General features: G+C 42.8%; 1 protein-coding gene across 7 annotated transcripts in view; it reads left to right on the forward strand.

The window, feature by feature from the left end:
* Positions 1–14,766, forward strand: part of MPHOSPH9 (M-phase phosphoprotein 9) — a 40,920-nt gene extending 26,154 nt beyond the window's left edge. For 4 of the 7 annotated variants that reach the window (XM_081893257.1, XM_081893255.1, XM_081893256.1 and 1 more), the window contains 12 exons: positions 1,059–1,274; positions 2,148–2,195; positions 2,990–3,054; positions 4,273–4,374; positions 6,891–7,043; positions 8,032–8,213; positions 9,070–9,234; positions 9,840–9,960; positions 10,565–10,668; positions 12,155–12,399; positions 13,449–13,517; positions 13,983–14,766. In XM_081893257.1, the coding sequence (XP_081749383.1) occupies positions 1,059–1,274; positions 2,148–2,195; positions 2,990–3,054; positions 4,273–4,374; positions 6,891–7,043; positions 8,032–8,213; positions 9,070–9,234; positions 9,840–9,960; positions 10,565–10,668; positions 12,155–12,399; positions 13,449–13,517; positions 13,983–14,084 (1,572 nt within the window). In that variant the 3' untranslated portion in view covers positions 14,085–14,766. The remainder of the gene's footprint in view (positions 1–1,058; positions 1,275–2,147; positions 2,196–2,989; positions 3,055–4,272; positions 4,375–6,890; positions 7,044–8,031; positions 8,214–9,069; positions 9,235–9,839; positions 9,961–10,564; positions 10,669–12,154; positions 12,400–13,448; positions 13,518–13,982) is intronic. The other 3 variants (XM_081893260.1, XM_081893259.1, XM_081893258.1) reach the window with 3 other exon arrangements.
* Positions 14,767–21,424: the final 6,658 nt, after the last annotated feature.

Below are 21,424 nucleotides of genomic sequence, written 5' to 3' on the forward strand. Positions count from 1 at the left end.
CTGGAACCTGGGAGTCCTTATCTGGCACAAGTCAGCGGTTCTTGTAGAGATCCCTCCTTTCCCTGGGGACTCCTTGATTCCCTACTAGAATCCTACTTATTAGGTTTGGCTTTAAATAAATAAATAATCAGTCAATCTTGCCTTTCACCAGAAAGCTTCTTATTTGCAATATAAGCACTAAAATATAATTGATAATAAACCTTAATACAACCCATTACGACTTAAAGTGTGGATAATTTTATTATTTCTAAAGCACTTAATGTTTTTCTAGGTGCTGTATAAAGACCAAAAATGGCCCAGGCCCCAGACTTGCATTCTAAAAGGTTTGATAGAAAAGAAAAGCAGTACAGTGGTACCTCGGGTTACAGGCGCTTCAGGTTACAGACTCCGCTAACCCAGAAATAGTACCTCAGGTTAAGAACTTTGCTTCAGGATGAGAACAGGAATAGCACAGTGGTGGCACAGCAGCAGCGGGAGGCCCCATTAGCTAAAGTGGTACCTCAGGTTAAGAACAGTTTCAGGTTAAGAACAGAGATTCCAGAATGAATTAAGTTCTTAACCCTAGGTACCACTGTATTGGGAGGGAAGAGAAGAAACAAATAGAATGAAAATGCAACTATTTCTTAATGCCCATGTGGAATAGCAACTCAGGAGATTTTCCTGGGAGAGGAACCCAATGGTTGTTGGTCCCAGCTGACCCACCATGGCACATAGAGGGAGGACTGCAGTGTCCCCTTGTGGTGCCTGTGAGCTTACATGTGGGAGAAAACAGGGAAACAGCTCTATTGGGCCCTGTGTGAGCTCCCTGCAGACGATGTATCTAGCCTCTACTGGATCAGGTCTGTTAGTATGTTGTGTTTATATCCACTGCATGTTACTGGTATCTCCTAAAGCTTGCGAGCAATAATAAAAACGAGAACATGTTTTGTCTGAATCTTATATCTTGTGTCTCAAAACATTATATTCCTTAGCTTTGGTTCTGCTTCTGCTTTCAAAGTAGGCTTCTGTTTTCTGTTTATGTGTGTACCTGTCTGATACTTTGCTTTCTTTTGTTTCAGACAGACTGGAAAGAGCGCTTCTGTGCTGTCAGCAATACCACCAAGGCTTTGCAGGAACGTATTGAAGAAATGCGCACCAGTGGTAAAGAGAAAGATAACACCATCAGCCGCCTGAAGAGGAGGCTTAAAGATCTAGAAGAAGCATTCGAAAAAGCCTATAAGCTCTCAGATAATAAAGATGCCAAGTTAAAGGAAGAAAATAAAATGTTCCAAAATGTAGGTTGGAAAAAACAGGGTAACTTGGATGCTTGAGTAAATTCAGCTGAACAATCCATTTGTGAGGTCAAATGAGAGCCCCACTATAATTAAGCAGCTGCTTGAATGAACCTCTAATTGAGATGATATTCCTGGAACTTTGTAATAGGAACCGCTTTCTGGACACTACAGATTTGGCTACCCCTTAATGGAAATGTCTCCGTACTTGTATTACAATTGTCTCTATTAAAACAATAGTACCTTTGTGGTATGCTGCTTTTAACAAAGAAATTGTGACTTCTAAAGGCATTGGGGGGAGCATTTTTCTATTCTGTTTAATTCCAGATGGCTAAGTGTTGATATTCAGCAGCTGGGGAGGCAGATTTTTGGTGTCTCTGCCTACTCAGTTTCTTTTCTGTCTCTAGCAGCTAAGTAGATGTGCTATCTTAGTTCACACTCTGTATTTCTGGTATTTCTAAACTAATTCTAGGTTCCTCCTTGGGGTATTTTTTTTTTTAGAACAACTAGGGGTAGGCTGAAATTCATCAAAAAGTTGAGGGAATTTGTTTCAATTCTGCTTTGTTGGACATGCCTGATAATGGAACTGAGTAAAGCTTAGTAGGTTATCTGTGTAGCACTGCAGTTGTTGAAGTCTGTAGTCTTCTTGAGGATTTTTCTCTAATGTTAGAGGGGAGCAGATCATTAGTATTCATATTCACCACAAAGGTAACATCCTTGCCTATTTGAACATTTGCTGTTATTTTTAGTAGGGCAGGGTTCTTGCCCAAGCACCTTGATCCTATCCAGCCAAAACATTTTCTTTCTATGATGTCTATTTCAAAGTATAATCACTAACTGAGGGAGGGAAATGTAATTACTTTTATTTCTTTGTAGCTTTTAGGAGAATATGAATCCCTTGGGAAGGAGCATGAAAGAGTAAAGGTGAGAAGCAAATTCACTTTGTACCAAAATTTTATTCTATGGAATTTTCTGTGTATTTAAATAGAGAGGGCCAAGAGCTGGAGGGGTTTTGGAGGGCTGAAGTCTTATGCAGGGAAGTCTGTTTGGAAGAAAGCCTTACTGAGTTCAGTGGGTTGTATGCTCTCTAGATTATTGCCTTAAATTCATAAGGGACATCTTCCAGATGTGCATTGTACTGTCAACAGAAACTGATACGTTAAGGAGGGAGGGTGAATTGTTATTTTTTACTCCTCAGAATTCAGCCTTTCTGCAAGACATTTTAACTATATCAGAAATGATAACTACCCAGTGGTCACTAATCCAGCCATAAATAGAATTTGTTGTGTACCAAGCTTCTTATTCATTTAGCCATATTGTGCAGATTATAGTGTCTCTCAGCTGAGAGAGCAGCAGGGAGCTAGATAGGCCTGCACTGAAGGTGCTTAGCACCAGAGAATCATTTAGGAAGACAGATTGCTTCAGCAAGTGAACATGGTTGCATGTAGGAAGCCAGGAAGAAAGGCAGGCCCAAGATGATCTGCTGGTCTGCAGCAATCCTGACAGAGTACAAGTATGAAGATTAATTATTGGTAAGTGACAATGAAGCAAAACATGCACTGAACTTACTCCAGAGGAAGCTCAAGCCAAATTGGATTGATGCCCCTATAAATGGTAGTTACACGTTGTAATCTTTCAAGATTAGTAGAGAGACCAATTCTGTATTTGCTTTACGCTTTATGCACACTTAGCATGTGACCTTTTCTGCCTCCCTACAGGATACCTTAAACATCACTGAGAACAAATTGTTGGATGCACAAACTCAGATTTCTGATTTGAAAAGGTAAATGTGCCATTTAATCCTGTGTGAGGGGAAATGTTACTTCTTCAAATAATGTTGTAAAAATTTCAAAATCACCTTAACAGATCGGAGAACTGGGCCCAAGCTAACAATGAATTTCAGCAGGGACAAATGTAAGGCGCAAAAACCAGATGCACAAATATAAGATGGCAAACACTTGGCTTGCCTGTAATACACGTGAAAAGCATCTAGGGGTTTGGGTGGACCACAAGCTTAACATGAGCCAACAGTTTGTTGCAGGAGCAAAAAGAGCTAATGTTGTTCTAGGCTGCATCAACAGAAGTCTAGTGTCCAGATCAAGGGACGTAATAGTACCACTCTATTCTGCCTTAGTCAGACCACACCTGGATAACTCTGCATTTCTGGGTGCCACAATTTAAGAAGGCTATTGAAAAGCTGGAACGTTTACAGAGGAGGGCAACCAAGATCATCGGGGTCTGGAAACCAAACCTTATGTGGAATTGTTGAAGGAGTTGGGTATGTTGAGCCTGGAAAACAGGAAACTGAGGAGTATGATAGCCATTTTCAAATATCTGGAGGGCTGTCATATGGCAGATAGATCAAGCTTGTTTTCTCATGCTCTGGAGGGTAGGACTTGATCCAGTGGCTTCAAGTTACTAGAAGGGAGATTCTGACTAAACATCAGGAAGAACTTTCTGGTGGTAAGAGCTGTTTGACAGTGGAACAGACTGCCTCAGAAGGTGGTGAACTCTCCTTCCTTGGAGGTTTTTAAGCAGAGGTTGGAAGGCCATCTGTCATGGATGCTTTAGTTGAGATTTTTTACATTGCAGGGGGTTGGACTAAGTAACCCTTGGGGTCCCTTACAATTCTATGATTTATTTATTCATTTGCAGCATTCATACCATGCAACATATTTAAACTACCATGTAGCTCTTCTCAGAAGTAAACCCCACAGTTTTGTGGTACTTGCACCTAGAATTGCAGCGCAAATTGTGTACAACACTTTGTTCTTTTTGACTGTTTAAAAAAGTGTATGGAAGTCCAATGACGCTTTGGTGGTGATTTCAAAACTTTGAGTTTCCTGGTCCAGGCACAACAAATGTGTGAGAACATCAGCAGCTGCCTTGCACTGAGTCAGACCAGCTTATAAAATATCTGCATTGACAGTGATTGGCAGAGTTGTTGGAGCAAACTTATTTTACGACATTGTTTCTGAATATATTTTTGCTTCCATTATAGAACTGTCTCGAAACTTGAAGCTCAGATCAAGCAGTTAGAACATGAAAACTTGCTCAAATTTCGTCATTTTGCAGACAGTCACTTCAGAACATCCTATGCCAAGTAAGCAAATAATAAATATGACCTTGTGAGAAAGTAAAGGATACGTGTCTTACAAGACTGTGATTTTTGAGACGGATATTAGTCAGTTTTCCTTGATACAGAATAATCACAACAAAACAGATGCACAATAAAGCATTAATAAGAGGCTTTCTGGATATAGCAAAATCCCCACTGACTTACTGCAATTATCAATTTTCAGTAATGTAGCAATGATACTATGTGTTCTTGCTGTATGTACAGTGGTCTGATTGTCTATTGTATGAACCATGCAAGATCACCTTGAGGTAGGCGTTGTTTCAGCCAGGGAAGACTCTCAGACAGGGTTAAGTGATATTTTTCAGGCCAACGGTCACATTTATTATTAGTATTATTAGTATTATTTATTGAATTTATATACCCCCCCTATACCCCGGGGGTCTCAGGGCAGTTCTCAGAATAAAATCAAGATATAAAACCACAAAATACATAATAAAAATAAACAACAACAACAATCTTTATTACGGTCCAGAGACCCAACAAATTGTTACAAAGCAATACACAATTCATACAGCCTACCTCCAGGTTAAACAAGCATTTTGTTCAGAATAAAAAGTCATTTATTTATTTTTTATAATAAAAATAAATCAACAACCCAATAGCCCCCCTCCCCCAAAAAATCCACATTATTATTATTGTTTATTCCACTCCTGGAGAAACCACTTGGGGGTACCAAAGGCACAAGCAGGTGGATCAATGGATGTTGCACCTACATTTTGGAATACATTCTAGCCATGTAAACACCAGAGGCTTCAGCATACGCCCACCCCATCTCTTTCCAGGCCAGCAAGAGGCATGAAGAGGCGCCTTTAATGAGGTGTCCTTAGCAGGTCCTGCTGATAGCTTCACAAGAGGCAGGAGCTCTAAGAGGGCACAGACTACAGCCAGTGAGGAGTGTGGCCTGGAGAAGGCTAGAGGCTGGGAAGCTGCATTTGATCCCTGGGCTTGAAGTTCCCACCCCACCACAGCTCTAGGGGTAACAAGTACTTCTCTAAAAATGTTTTCTCTCCTACCCCACAGAACTCAGCCCCCAAACAGTAATTTTAATGAATTACAGCAAATCAGTTCTCAAACTATCTCTGAAAGTTCTTTACTTCAACTTTTGGATGTTGACTATTCTTCAGATAGTCTCAGACTTGGTTGCTATGCTTGACACCCAGCAATATGTCATTTCAGTCTTAATACACTACCTACGAACCTCTGGTGTATAAATTATTATGTGCAGTACATTATGTGCTCCTTACATCAACTCTTTAGTCCCCCAAATGAATTATTCTAGCATTCTGGCTTAAGTTTAATAATTCTTGGCTAAAATGATAGAACATTTACTAAAATTGGTGCCTTCAGAATGTCTATTGGTAAATAAATTCTGCATTTCCCTATAAAGAAATTCTGCTGATTTTTGCATCTTAAGACTTCTTTATATGGACCTTTCATATTGTGCTTAACATTGACTGCCATGAAGGGTGGTATGTAGAGGGCTAGTTTAAAAAAGAAAATGAGATTGTCCCAAACCTCTAGGAAAGCGAAAGGACTGAAATATTATGAAATAGACCCCTTTCGTACATTAGGCAATTCATAGGAAAGAAAAAGAGATAAGAACTAACATTTATTGGACGCCTGTCTCAATGAGGTCCCTTAGCGGGTACTGCTGATAGCTTTACATTGTTACAGAACTATACTGTATTTTTGTAAAATTTGTTGAGAACTGAAAAATTATTGGCCTCTTAAAGTCAAGCAAACATTACACCAAAAGTAGAGAAAAGACAAATGACTGTTCAGTGGTGGAGTGTGACTCCATGCCACCCAGGGAGTGTGTGTGCACACCCACTCCAGGGGCAGGGCAAAGGGCAGAGGACAAATGGAGCCCACCGCACCTGCCACCACTAGAGCAACACCAGCCCCAAGCAACTCGGGTGTTGCGTCATCCTCACACCATCCTTCCTGGATCCGAACCTTGGAAAGCTGCTTAGAGAGGGCAGTGTGAGAACATGGCAGCCATGCACACCTCGATCCCAGGCTTGCGTGAGGCTGCCTCCAGCAGCCTTGCAAGGCTGGGATCAAGAGAGGGCAGCACAAGGAGGACACAATAGTCATGTACCCCTGATTCCAGCCTTGCTTTTGCTGGGGAGGCTGGGATCGAAGGGCACATGGCCACCACATTCCTCCCACACAGCCCTCCCCAAACGGGTCTCACAAAGTGGTGCAGGAATGGCTCAGAGAGGGCAGCAGGAGTAGTGTGTGCCTGGGACAGTCTCCCCAGCAGCCCCCACCATGCTCCACCCCTGTGACTGTTTGACCTTCCTATAGATTTCTCCCACTTGAATTTAGTTACTGTGTACTTTCCAAAGTGGCTTCCTAAAGCTGTTTTCCTCAGCTAGCTCTGTGAGGGTGTGGGAATGATTGTTCATATTAATTTTGGCTAGTAAAATGCTGTACTGTACGAGAAATGAAACGTGAGCTTTCCATTAATTCTCAAGTTTTCTGCCTAGAAGCAAGCTAGCAAGCTCTGATGTGAGCAGAAGGAAATGGTTGATACCAGGATCAGAGTATTCAATCTTCACAGGCCAGCCGTTAGAAGCCCAAGAGAGCTCCAAAGATAATCGTTTGGAAGAAACATACACTTCTTGCAGGTAGGGGGGCTTTGAATGCTAAATTGGCAAATAATCTCTTCCCCAAGGAGAGGACTCTGTTAGCATAAGGAGAGCTCTTCCACTGGTGGCTCATCCTAATCCACCACTCACGGGCTTTGTATCAGGGAGGAGATATAAAATGAGCCTGCTGTGACTTCGTTGCAGTTAGGTGGGAATTCAGAAAACATTTTCAGTGCCCTTTTGTCCCTTTGTCTCCTTTGTATGCTGTGGGTTGGATCCAGACTGAGTTTATTTTATTTATTTAAAATATTTATAATCCACCCTTTACCTGACAGTCCCACGGTGGAAATACATTTACAACAGCAGTGACAGAAATTCAAATAATCCAGTACATCTCCCTTCACTCCAAAATCCTAAATGGATAGAATTGAATTAGCTGAAAGTTCAGTGCCTCTGATTTCAATGGGACGCAGCAGAAAAACCATAACCATGTTGAATTCAATAGGTCTTACTGCTAGGTAAATTGGACTAGAATTGCAGCCTTAGTGTGGCTCCAACCCCAAGTACAGTGGTGCCTCGCAAGACGAAATTAATCCGTTCCGTGAGGCTCTTCGTATAGCGGTTTTTTCGTCTTGCGAAGCAAGCCCATTGACAGCTTAGCGGATTAGCGCTATTAGCGGCTTTTAGCGATCAGCTGTTAAGCGGCTTATCAGCGGATCAGCTGATAAGCGGCTTAGCAGCTTAGGAAAAGGGGGGGAAGGGAAAAAAACCCGCAGGAACTCGCAAGACATTTTCGTCTTGCGAAGCAAGCCCATAGGGAAATTCGTTTTGCGAAGCGCCTCCAAAACGGAAAACCCTTTCGTCTAGCGGGTTTTCCGTCTTGCGAGGCGTTCGTCTTGCGGGGCACCACTGTATTTAAATTGGTGTTTATGAAATTTCTTCATCCTTTGAATGCACCACTATTGACAGGTCATCAACATGATTACAGCCCATGCTGAACGTGTGTCATCCCATTGTATGTTTCTAGATACCATACACCTCCAGAAAAGGATTCTTCCCCAGATCCGTCACTGACAAGTGAAATTTCAAAAAAAGAAACGCAGGTCACAGAAACGCCCATCATAAAAGCCTTTAAAGAACTTGAAGGAAGGAAGACGTTGAAAAACTGGGCCACTCAGACAGAGAAAGAGGAAGCAGCTGCTCCTACAAGTAAGTCACCTTGAATTCTCCTTGGCTTCCTCAGTCCCAGGGTTTTGCTGCTGCTTCTTTCTTCCCAGGGATTAGAATAAGCCTGGCTCAGTCTTTAAAGGACAGAGAGCCGTGATGTAATATGCAAGAACAGCAGAGCATCTATCTGTATGCAGAAGGGCCCAGGCTCAGTCCTCTGCCTCTCCAGATAGGCCTGGGAATGTCTGTCTGAAACTATGGTGAGCCACTGCCAGTTGGTGTCGACAATACTAAGCTAGATGGACCCAGTCATTCAACTGTATTAAGGAAGCTAGCATTATAAAATTAGCTGGTCTTGTTAATAAGAGGAGAAGGCAGGAGAGGGATCAAAAAGTGAGTTGTATGAGGTTGCTAGCCAAGCCAGCTAAAAGCCAACTTTTTAACTGATAAATGAGATGCAAGCTTTTGTGTGTCTCAAACAGGAAGTGTAGTGGTGGTTGTTCAGTTTTCCTGATTCTTCTCCCCCTAGCAAGACACTTCAGACCTTTTCTAAGAAACCCCTGGTGCCATTCCTTCAGCTTATTCTGGATCACTCATTTTTTGCCACGTTCTCCAGAAGTAGGGAGGTCTTGAGAACCCATAGCACAGGACTCATACATGTTTTTTCAGTGAGCTTTTGAACTTTTTCTTGCTTTCAGTAATGTGTTATGATTCCCCTCCAATTTGAAAGCATCTTCCAAGTTTGTTTAATTTTTGAAATTGGTTTGATTATCTTTGTCTTGTTAGTTTTAATTTTCTTAAGCTGATTTGGGAACACTCTTTTTTTTCTAGGGGGAAAGCAAGACGGGAAATCCTAAGAAAAATAAAGCCACTTTCTTGCATTGCTTGTATATTTCAGAAGCAACCACTCGACGTCCCACTGTTGGATTTGATGAAACAGCTCTCAGTGCCAGCCGCTCCCCAGAGAAAGGCAAAGACCAACTCAGACACAAAAGATACAGCTCACCTAATGGTCAGAGGTCCTCATCTCTTCCACCTTCAAACAGGAAGTCAAACACTCCAAGTAGGAATTGCAGCTGCAGGCTGCCCAGCTTATAATTAGGGTGCACAGAGCCATCTTACTTAGTGATGTTAAGAGGGTTTCATAGCTCCATGGCTTCTGTTTTTACTGTGCCCATGCTATTGTAGAAGATGTCTTATTCTGCTGCTCTTGTTCTTTTAAAATTTGAACTTTCAAGGAGTGGCAAAAGTTTTGTTTTTAAATCCTGTAAATAAACAGAGCAGGAAGGTGCTATGATATTTAATGACTGCTCCCACACAACCTTGAACAATCCAGCTAACCTTAAGATGAACTACACTGAGGGTGGGGGGAGCAGCAAGGTTGCCCCACAGTAGATTACCAGGACGTCCATTTCCACAGCAACCCCTTCCTCCATGTACCTTTTTTAGCAGCTGGAGGGGGCTGCTAATACACCTCTTGGGAGTTGGAATTGGACCATAGGCTTCCAGCTCCCTACCATAGCATACTATTTAAGCAGAAGGTATTGTGGGGAAATGCTTGAATAACACGTTTTTTGGCAAAGGCAACAGGAGCATAATATTATTACAAAGCATCAGATGCTTGTTCTAAGACATAACTAAATTCTAATAAGCTATTTCTCTTGGCAGCAAGGAGAGAGATAATGTTGACTCCAGTTGCTGTGACCTACAGCCCAAAGCGGTCTCCAAAAGAGAACCTGTCTCCAGGATTTAGCCACTTGCTCAGCAAAACTGAGAACATGGTGACAAGGTAACTGTCTGTCAATACTCATTTAAGGGCTGTAGGGGAGAGAGTTGGGTTTGTGTGGTGTTAAAAATATTTTCACAATCTGCACAAATAGTTGTATAAAACAAACCACAGGAGCTTCTGCATCCCTGGATACACAATGGACAGGCTGCTTTCTTGAACCTGTGTGTCAGTAACGATGATGGAGGATGGAATGACCCTTTGTTTTGGAGATAGGAGGAGGAATAACCCTTTGGGAGGACAGCCACCTCCATTGTAGGAAAATGCACGAAACAATTGCTCTTACATTACTTTGTTGTTGTCCCTTACTCAGCAAGCTTTGGATATAGCTTATACTGCCAGTCCACCTGTGGCTTGCATTTACTGGATTGGAGCAATTGCCATTCAAGTAAGAATTTTGCACAAGCAGACCTTAGTCTTATTTCTCAAGTTCACATTTAGTTGTTTTTCTTTCTTCCTTTTTTAACTGACCAGAAATGGCCTTTGGAATCCTTCCATTTAGCCATTTCCTGTGACCACAAGGGGTAAATCTCACCAGGACTCAGTGATGTGGAAACTGAGAAATATTTTACAAGTGGTTTTGTGTCTTTTCTCCCTAAAATACTAGATTTGATATTCTGCTTGATGAGTTGGAAACTGCTCCCACACCTACATCGCAATACAGCAATCCAAGGAAAAGGCTCCAGTTTCGCTCAGTAGGTGATACTGAAGGTAACACTTCACAGTAGCTAGGTTTCTGTTCCTTGGAATAAATATTCTTTTGCATTTCCAACGCCTCCCTCTTTGCAGCTGTACCCAGCAGATGCTGTCTAGAAGTATAAAAATTGATAGTCGCTTTTGCTGTTAACATCAGACATGATCAAGAGAACTATAAATATAAGAATGGTCTACTTACCTCGGGATGTAACAGGTCTCCAAGTGGGTTGTGTTGCCTACCCTGCAGCTCAGAGGCAGGAAATGACCAAAACTTCCACAAAATACTTTTCTGCTCTTGAGGTTCAGTTCATTTGCTGTCTCAGCTTGGAGCAACATCCTGTTTGGAGTCTCTCTCCTTCAGTCTGTTTCTGTGGATTTTGGCACTTTTCTCTGCGCACCGACCCCTCTCGCTCTCCAAGCTTCAGCGAAAGCCTGCATTTGCCCCATAGGATGCACCCAGATTTCCCCTTCATTTTTGGAGGGGAAAAAATATATAGGGTTGGATCCAGAGTAAAGTAATTGCACAGTTCTAGGCCAGGGCGATGTATCGATAACATTGCCCAGGACTGATATGAGGGCCAAACCATGATGACTGCTTCACCTGGCACTATATTGTGGGTGAAACCACATCTGCTGAGTGCCACCAGCACGTGAGGGAGAAACAAGCTCCAGCCAGGCGCTGGTGGCAGAGCGGCTCAGGAGCAGTGGCAGTTTCACCCGCAATATACTGCCAGGTGAAGAAGCCATCGCCTCTGGCCTTCATACTGCTGAGGGAGGAACAAGCTACATCATCTGGGGCTGATATAGCTTGTTCCTGCCTCAGCTGCTTGTTTGGGCAGGCGGCTGCTTTAAACTTCTCCGTTCAGGGGTGCCTGGCTGCTTGCCCCTCAGCGGAGAAGTGTAGCAGAACCCCCACTTTGCCTCTGGCTTGCATGAGCCGAGGCAGGATGGGGGCTCCGTTACACTTGTGAGACCCCTGCGAACAGAGCCTGTCAGTTGTAAGTCCCATTGAATTCAGTGTGGCTTACTTCCTGGTAACCAGGATTAAGACTGCAGCTTTAGTCTGGACCCAGCTCTAAGGTAGGTAATATTTTATTTATTTATTTACTTACTTATTTCTTTTACATGTTTGTGTGTTGACTTTTTTTTTGTTAGTTACTCAGTTCAGAGGTACTATAATTTGCCTTGAGTCCGTGGCATAGCATTGGAGAGAAATCAAAGAGGCTCTTTGGAAACATGCATCCAAAATCATTTATTGGATTGTTTCTTTTTTGCTGGTGATTTGACTCTCAGAAGATGCTACGTGCTCCAAAAGACTTTGCCACATGCCATGGAGCTGACTAAATTCGAAGTGTCCGAGACCTTATTGAGGGCTTTGCTGAAGTTAGAAGTTGTTCATGTTCAATTTTTTCTTGCTTGTCCAATATATTCTATGTACTAATAATTTTTCCATGGGTGAAAAAATCTGATTTCTGCTCTTTTCTTTTTGGTGGTGGATCAGAACTGGAGCATGTTGGCCCTGGCAAAGGCAGCTGTGCCAAGCCTTCCTCTTCCACAGATTCTTTGCATGCAGGAGCAAAGAGAGGTATGGCAGGGCGAACGTGGGAAGACGAGAGCTCTGTACATACAAGCCTCTCTTCAGCAGCACCAGCACCTTATGAGACGGAGTTCAAATACATGTCAAGGATTAAGACGTTGACCGAAACAGAGAGACTCTTTGATGAGCTCACACAGGAAAAGCAGCAGGTAGAAACCAAGTGCTTTGACTTCTTACATTTCTTGTTAAAGTTCTGTGTTTTGGAAAAATGTCTACCACTGCAGTACCTGTCTTTAAGGTACTGTATATTAATATTCAGTATCAGAAACTTCATCCAAGGCAGTATGTCTCTGAATTCCGGTAGTTGGGAATTGCAAGTGAGGAGAGCACTGCTGCACTCAGGTCCTGTTTGCGGGCTTCCCAGAGGCATCTGGTTGCCTGCTGTGATTACAGTGTGTTATGTTAGGTGGGCCTTTGGCCTAATCCATGACTTCTGTTCTGATATTCTTATCTCACAGTATGGCCTTAAATGCCTACTAAGCAAAATACACGGTCTCAGCAGAATTCATTCTTTCTCAAGGAAAAGGAGGCAAGTATGTTAAACTTGGTTATCTGTTTTTTAAGCCGGGTTACGGTTGCACCCATGCCAAGTAAATGTTTGCTGTGGTGTCACTTTGATTTGCTCTGTGCCCTCTCCTCCCCTCTACCCCATTATATCTTCTGATTTGTATGAATGACAGCAGGATTGTAACCAAAACATGGCCACTGAGAAACCAGAGGAAAGTTTTATGTATGCTTGAGGGAAACCCCAAGGCTTGCAGATAAGGGGCAACCCTCCGCAAAATAATTGCCCAGTAAGGTCTGAGCTACAAACTGTAGAGTGGCTTTTGAAAAAAGGAAAGCCGAACTGAGGGGCAGGAAGAGGAATGGGAAGCCTTTACCCTGCTTGGCTGAATTAACTGGCTATGACCCTGAACAGGACCTGGGCTGATGCAAAGCAGCACTTCTTGTTTCAAGCCACCCAGTGGTTGTATCTATTTCAAAACTGCCTTTTGGGTAATAAAACTTCAAATGGGAAGTGAAATGGGATATCCAGATGTGGGCATATCTGTTAACACAACCCAGGATGGTACTATCCTAAGATCTGTTGCGCTGGAAAAGTAGTTTGTGGCTTCCTTGCAGATGAAATTCCAAGGTAGTTTTATTCTGACTCTTGTAGCTTTCATAATTTTCACTGGCATTTATTTTGTTTTCCCAGATTGAGTCCCAGCTGAGTCGAATACCTTGTGCTGGAGGGAGAATGACTCTGCAGGCAAGACTAAATCAGGTTTAAATTCTCATGTTGAAATCCTGATGGGGAGGGGGAAAGTTGAATCTTGCGCGGAACTGAAAACTATAGTAAAAGTATATTTCCCTTCTCTCTTCTAAGCACGTGCCTCATTTGGGAGTTCTAATTTTGATTTCCATGTGGGAATGAACCACTGCAGATTTATTTTTATATTTGTCTCAAGCACAGTTTTTTGTATTCATGCTTTGTTCACAGTGGAGTTGAAGGATGTCCCTTTAGCCTTTATGAGGGATATTTGCCAATGCAGAATCTTACAAACTAAATGAAGAACAATTTGGAGGTGGTTGGGATTGTCACATTTCCCCAAATTGTACCAATGGGCAGCAAAGTTTCTAACTGGGTTGTTCTTGTGGGGTAAAGAGTACATACAGAGTTTCCATTTTGGAAGAGCTGGGTTTTGCCTTTTCCTGGTCTTTAATGTGTGTGTTTGGATATTTTGTTTAGGAAGCCTTGGAAGATCGCTTGGAAAGGGTCAATAGAGAATTGGGCTCAATCCGCATGATCCTGAAGAGATTTCATGTTTTACGTACCTCTGCAAATATTTGAGATGTCTCTGTTTAAATTTAGATATCCTTTTGTTTGCACTAAAAGTATAATAATTATGCACTCTGAAAATGCAAATCGTTTTGTATCTTTTGTAAGCCCTGTGCAGCAGTTTTGCAATCATGTTACCCTTTACACACTATTTTGTATTGAGCCACATATATTTTAAAACCTATTTTTGTTACACCTGAAGGGATCAATCTGTCAATTCTGTATTTTGCTACTTTTGAAGAAGTGTTAATAGTTTTTTTGAAACCTTGAACATGAATTCTTTATAAGAACAGGAGCAGCTTATTTTCAAAATGTGATCATGCTGAAATCGATTTTGTGGTGCAGCAGGCTCACTGTTTTCATAGAGCTTGTAGCCTGTCTTGCAAAGTAGGTTACAATGAAGTATTGAATTTTTATTTATGCTAAACATGACGCACACATAGCTTCTTGTTGTGAAGTGAATGCTACACACCTTGTAGTTCAGAAATTGCATATCCTTTCTTCAACTTCTTGCTCAATTGCAGCACAGTATTTTCCACAGCTGCACAAGTCCAGTTTGCAAATGTCAGTTTAAATAACAGTATGCACAGCAAGGGGTTTTAGAAAGGCAAAAATAATGTTTCTCTTTTTTAAAAGAGTTTTTATTTTGCATGTTTTGTCACTGAAATATTAATTAAAATTGAATTGTCTAAAATGAAGTTGTCTGTCATTTGTGGGGGCTGGATCTCAGTGGAAACCTTGCTGGGTGAGGGGGGGTAACTTTTATTTCTGGCTACTTGGAGTGGCTCCACAAAGCATGAAGACCTTTGCATGATCAAATTTTTCATCATTACCCACCAAAAGAGAAAGCATGCAGCTCCTTGCTCATCAGCAACTATGGGCAAAAGCGCCTAAGCAGCGCCATTAAGAGGCTTCTCTGGCCCTGATGGCAACCATATGGTTGCTATCTTCCTAGCAGTTTGTGTCCCTTGGCACTTTTGCTTTCTTTCTCTCTCCCTCCAATAGTCAAGGCACCCAGTGAAGCAGCATATAGGGCTGCATCTGTAATTAAGCGATTGTTATTTATAGAACTTAGCAAATTAGCCTTCTCCACCCCACAGATCTGTTGTAGTCTAAAATGCAGAACCCTGCTGTTTCCCTTGAATCTTTCTTTTATTGATTCTTCTTTAAGTCAGTTGGAAAAGTAAGTCATTGGCACACACACACCCTACCTTCCATATTTTCCAATTAAAGACTCCACCTGGAATCATTTAGAAATAACTATTGCTATAATCATTTAAATAGAAGATCCCACAAAGGCCTCTCTTCCTTGATAAAATGTTCTACGGTAGCAGGTGCTGCTAACAGCATTTCTGAATTGGTCGTCATAAAATTTAATGAAGTGTGTCCCCAAGTACACTTGATATTGTTTCTTCCCCTCCCTGCTGCCTCCGTCATCTTAACAGCACCATTTGGAGACACTGAAATACACACTACATCCCCTTAGGCTGTAATCCTGAGCGTACTGAACTCTGGAGTGAACATGTCCAAGTGGGTGCTTGAACTCTTCTAAATGTTATTGTTTGACTCTTGTGATATTTGGAGGTATAAGGTAGCCAAATTTGTACCTTGCAGGATATCGGGAGAGGAAAAAAGGCTAAGGAGTAAACCCTACGCAAATCCAGAGTGGAGTCCCTCAGGTGGTTGGATGGTGCCTTTTACACTGCCTTCTGGCAACATATGTCTTGAGACAGACAGATGCCAACAAATGTAGCTATTGACCTTTTGAGAGATCTATGAACAGAAGAAGCTGCCTTAAAAGGGGTCAAATCATTAGTCCATCTAGCTTAGTATTCTTGGATTGAAGGGGCTTTCCAGGATTTTTATTATTTTATTACAAACCTACCCCACCTGCTATGCTTATCCCATTGTTAACCACACCAACCCTGTGAGACAGTGACTGGTCCAAGGTCACCCAGTGAACTTGATGGCTGAGGATTTTAACCCTGGTCTTCCAGGGTTAAACCAATACAGTAGCTCTAAATTTCAGACAGGAGTCGTTCTCTTTCTGTGAGATGCCAAGGATTACAGCTTGGACCTTTTTGCATGCAAAGTTTGTGTTGTTCCACTGAGTAATGACCTTTCCCTACTCAGTCATACTTTGTTGGGTGAAATCCTATAATGGACTAGGCAGTTGTTGGACATCAAAACAGAGGTCAAGTGGTGCTAGAAATACGTGACTGGAATAAGATAGGCTTTGCATCCATCTTTTCTTACCTAGAATTACCTCTTGGCTAGAACCACTCTTTAAAGCGGGGGTGGGGATCCTGTGGCCCTCCAGATGATGATGGTTTAAACTTCCATCACCTCTGACCATTAGCTATGCTGGCTAGGACTGATGGGAGTTGTGGACTGGGAGTGTTTTATCTTTTCTTCATTTGAGAGCCAGTGTGGTAGTGGTTAGATTGTCAAACTAGAACATGGGGGACCAGTGTTGAATCACCATGAAGCTTGCTGGGTGGTCTTCGGCCAATCACTCACTCAGCCTAGCTTGCCTCACAAGGTTGTGGGGATTAAGTGAGAATAGGGAGAACCAAATAAGTCACCTTGAGCTCCTTGGAGAAAAGATGGGATATAAATGCAATAAAGAAGAGGAAGATATGCATGTGTGAATGACCCATGCCAGCTAGTGCAGAACTGTCATGTGACCTTAAACATGACTTTCAGGTGTGTCCTCCAACCCCAAATCAACTGAGCAGTGGGTGGCTGAAGTAATGCATGCACATATCTGAACTGGCCCAAACTTTAGCTCACACACCAGAAGAACACATTCTTCATAAATGGAAGAAAGATGGAAGTTCTTTATATCTTACCAGTGTTGGGCTTTCCCCATATATAATGCACATCTGCAAATCCATTGGGAAGAGAGCCAGTGTGGTGTAGTGGTTAAGAGCGGTAGTCTCGTAATCTGGTGAACCAGGTTCGCGTCTCCGCTCCTCCACCTGCAGCTGCTGGGTGACCTTGGGCCAGTCACACTTCTCTGAAGTCTCTCAGCCTCACTCACCTCACAGAGTGTTTGTTGTGGGGGAGGAAGGGAAAGGAGAATGTTAGCCGCTTTGAGACTCCTTCGGGTAGTGATAAGGCTGGATATCAAATCCAAACTCTTCTTCCAATTTCAGAGGATGGTGGCTCAAGGGGCCAGGTTTAAACACCAAGAAGGACACTTGTAAGAGTGATCCCCGTCCCTCTGCTGTATATCAACCAGGCTGGAGACCTTGCCTTCTCAAGTGAGAGAATCCACAACATTTTGGCACCATAAATCTCAGTACAAGCAAGTTCCTGCTATTTATTTACTCTATGCCTATTTCTAAGGTTATTATGGACAAAAGGCCAGCTGCTAAGAAGAGCCCATCAAACTCAGCATCCTCTTCTCACTGACCAATCAGATTCCCCAATGGGAAGCCTGTAAGCAGGACCTGAGGGGGGCTCTAAAGCAGCTAGATTATTCTGCATTATTTCCTTCCCAAGACAAATGCTCCTGCTGACCCTTTCTGCTGAGCAAACTACCTCTCCATTGCACACAAGTCCTGCATACCCATGTGGGTTCAGACACACCTTGTAATGGCAGCTTTTGTTTCCTGTCGAGTTTGCGCTTGCATCCCTAAGTGAGTTAATGCTTTATAATAGCACCCAAAGCAAAACAACTAGCGTTAGATTGTGAACCGTCTTTGAGATGTATAAATGAAAAGCAAAAGACACCTTAACAGTAAATTACAAAAATATCTATGAACTGGAAATGGAAAACTGACTCACAGATCCCTCCGGACATCTTGGAGATGCTGTGGCAAAGGTTACCCAGACCTTGCTAAGGGAGGCCAATGGCATCAATTAAGTGCCAGCGGCTGTGTTCACACTTTAGTCTGAGCCTGGGTGCTATAGATGTGCAGCAGAGAGGCAAGTCACAAGTGCAGGCCTGTCTCTGTCCCCAGTGGAGCACTTTCATACATTATAAATACATACAGTTAATGTAAATTGTTATTTATTTTTCTCCTTGGAGACTTGGCGCAAATCAGCCAAATGTTTTCATTTGTCTTTAAAAAATCAGCTGTGTAACTTTTTATTCCAGTCTTCCACCAGCACCACAAATAAGCAAAATTTTATTTATTATTTTTGTTGCAATCCACTGGCCATTTTGTGGTGGCTCACTTGCTTTGGTGATCTGCTGGTGCTGAACAGGGCACTGATGTTCTTGCCAGGGAGAGCCAGTGTGGTGTAGTGGTTAAAAGCGGTAGTCTCGTAATCTGGTGAACTGGGTTCGTGTCTCTGCTCCTCCACCTGCAGCTGCTGGGTGACCTTGGGCCAGTCACACTTCTCTGAAGTCTCTCAGCCCCACTCACCTCACAGAGTGTTTGTTGTGGGGGAGGAAGGGAAAGGAGAATGTTAGCCGCTTTGAGACTCCAGAAGGGGAGTGAAAGGCAGAATATCAAATCCAAACTGCTCCTCTTCTTCCTGGCCCTGAGGGCAGCCCTGCTCAATCCGACCATCTAGTCCAGCATCAAACTCCTGCAGTGACCAACAAGGGAAGCCCACAAGCTGAACAGTTTTTTTGTTTATTATATTTCTATCCCACCCATCCTCCAAGGAGCTCAAAGTAGCCCACACAGTTCACCCCTTTGCCCACCCTGTGAAGTGGGTTAGGTCTTTGGCTAATTAATCAGTCTCTTAAGCTGTGGGGTATTGTTTTGTTTCTTACTATGTTATGCATTTTTATGTTTTAATATTGTATACTGTCCTGTAATCCTTGAATTAAGAGTAGTATAGAAATTTCCTAAATAGTAATACTAGTAATAGGCTGAGGGAGTTTGGCTTGCCCAGTGTCGCCCAGTGAGCATCCTGGCTGTGCAGGGATTTGTCTCAAAGTGATGTTTTGATTCTGACAGGTAGCTGCCTCCCTCTTTCGGCTTGCTATTAGGTGGATTTATTAGGTTGACTGGCCAAACCCAGAATACTCATTAATGGATCTTCATCATCCTGGGGAAAAAGTGGCAAGCAGGCTGCCAAAGGGTTCTGTCCTGCGTCCATCAGACAAAGAAATTGAGGGGGTGCTCATGAACTCTACAAGTGACACCAAACTGGAAGGGGTACCTAATGCCACAGAAGACAGAATAGGGATTCAGGCTGACCTTAACAGGGTCCCCTCCAGCTCTACAATACTATGATTCTATGATCCTGGGTCTCCCGGTCCTAGTCCAACACATTAACCCAGCCTTTTTCAACCTTGGGTCCCCAAAAGTTGTTGAGCTACAACTCCCATCATCCCCAGTGAGAAGGGCCAACAGTGATTGAAGTTGTAGTTCAACAACTTTTGGGGACCCAAAGTTGAGAAAGACTCCTAACCGGTCCACCAGGCCCTTCTTCCCCCACAACAAGCACTCTGTGAGGTGAGTGGGGCTGAGAGACTTCAGAGAAGTGTGACTGGCCCAAGGTCACCCAGCAGCTGCAGGTGGAGGAGCGGAGACGCGAACCCGGTTCCCCAGATTATGAGACTACCGCTCTTAACCACTACACCACACTGGCTCTCTCCATATTTGCCACTAAATATGGGAGAGTTGTCAGAGATGGGGCAACTGTGACCCTCAAGTTAGTGCTGGACTCCAATTCCCATCAGCCCCATCCAACTTGACTAACTGCCATGGATGATGGGAGCAGTAGTCCAGCAACATCTGGACTGCACCACATTGGCCTATTGTATTCTGAGCTCTGGGGAATTAGAAAGACAACCAGACATATACAATGCAACAGGCCGATAGCAAAGATATGTTATTAGAGAAAAGCACAATTGCATGAATTCCAGTTTGCAGGCATGGGGAATTCAGCACATAATGGTCAGGCCTGCCCTGATTTCTGTTGTGCTATTAAAATTCCATTTCAGAAACCTTTGTCTCTGAGGAATCTCTCTCTGGATTGGTCTCCATTCCTTGTCATCTTGTTTTTTATTGTGGCCTCATTCCCTCAGTTCTGCAGCCAAACTAATCTTCTTTGGGTAATGGATATGCCCACTGCTTTCCAATTTCAGATACCAGTTTCCATTACCTCTCCCTTCCCGTCATTCCAGGCCTAAATTTACCTCCATCACACACTCCTTGTAGCAAACTCTTTGCCTTTTATTCTGGTAATTCAAGAGGCTTAGTCACAAAATCTCCTAGGGGTTTCACACCAGCTGATGTATACTCTCCACTTGGTTCTGCTCAGGCCTCGCACATAGGCAGACGAGGGGACGGAGCGCTTGTCCCTGGCAAATCATATGAGGAGCACAGTCTATGCTAATTAAAATAAGGAATAAATATTCCAGGTTTTAAACCTGTTACCCTTTGTGTGTGTGAGGGAATGTAAAAAAACAAAACACCTGGCAATAACAGGACACCTTTGTGAAACAAATTCTGTTTTGATTTTAATGTCCACAATAAACTGCCTGTAGCAGAGGATAAAGTAAAACAACGACTTTCCTGAGTGCTACGCTCTGAAGGCCAAGTTAGACAAATTGCCGTTCCCTCACTTGAAGAGCTTGAATGGCTTGAATGGCTTTTTAAAAAAATTTTTTTTAAGGAAATAGGTATAGAGGGATCCAAACTGGGACCCGACATGTCAGGAGAATAAAGGCTTTTAGGCTTTTGTTTCCTTATCCAAATCAGAAACCTACACCTGTTATTTGTGATGGCATAAAAGTTCACATGCCTATCAATTAAAGCTTTTTATTTGAATTTCGATAGTGGGACAAGCATGGGGGGGGGGGAACAAAGGGTTGAGCCACCCCCCTCCCAAAACAAATATGCAGCATACATGTAAGTAAACTAAAAAATGTCAAAAATCAAACCATTTTACAAACACATAATAAATTCAGTATTTATTTATTTTATTTTATTAAAAAAACCACCCTAATCTAGGTTTAAGTACAGGCATCTCCCCACTTGCGCATGACTGCCCTACACATGTGGCGCTGGCAAATGAATAATTCAACTCTCACCTGAAACGACGGGAGAGAGCTGGAAAGTCCTCATGGCTCGCGAGGAGGTTGGGAGACAGGCCCCAGGGTACCCAGGGAGCTTCATGGCTGAACCCAGCTCTCTCAGGTCCCTAGTCCAATGCTCTAACCACTACACAAAACTGGTTACAATTTTGGAAGCCATGCCCTGGTGCAGAATTAAGCCTCACTTCCTAAATGGCTTCTGGAATAAAGTCGCACCCTCTACCCAGAAGCCCTTGTAGTTATAGAGCAATCTCCGAGGGGCTGATCGATCACAGCAAATGCCTACATTTTGCAAACACAACAAAGCAAACAAATAAATTAACTTGCCTGGACAAGACCTCACTTC

Source organism: Podarcis melisellensis, assembly GCF_964234715.1.
Source record: "Podarcis melisellensis genome assembly, chromosome: 16".
NCBI lineage: Eukaryota > Metazoa > Chordata > Lepidosauria > Squamata > Lacertidae > Podarcis > Podarcis melisellensis.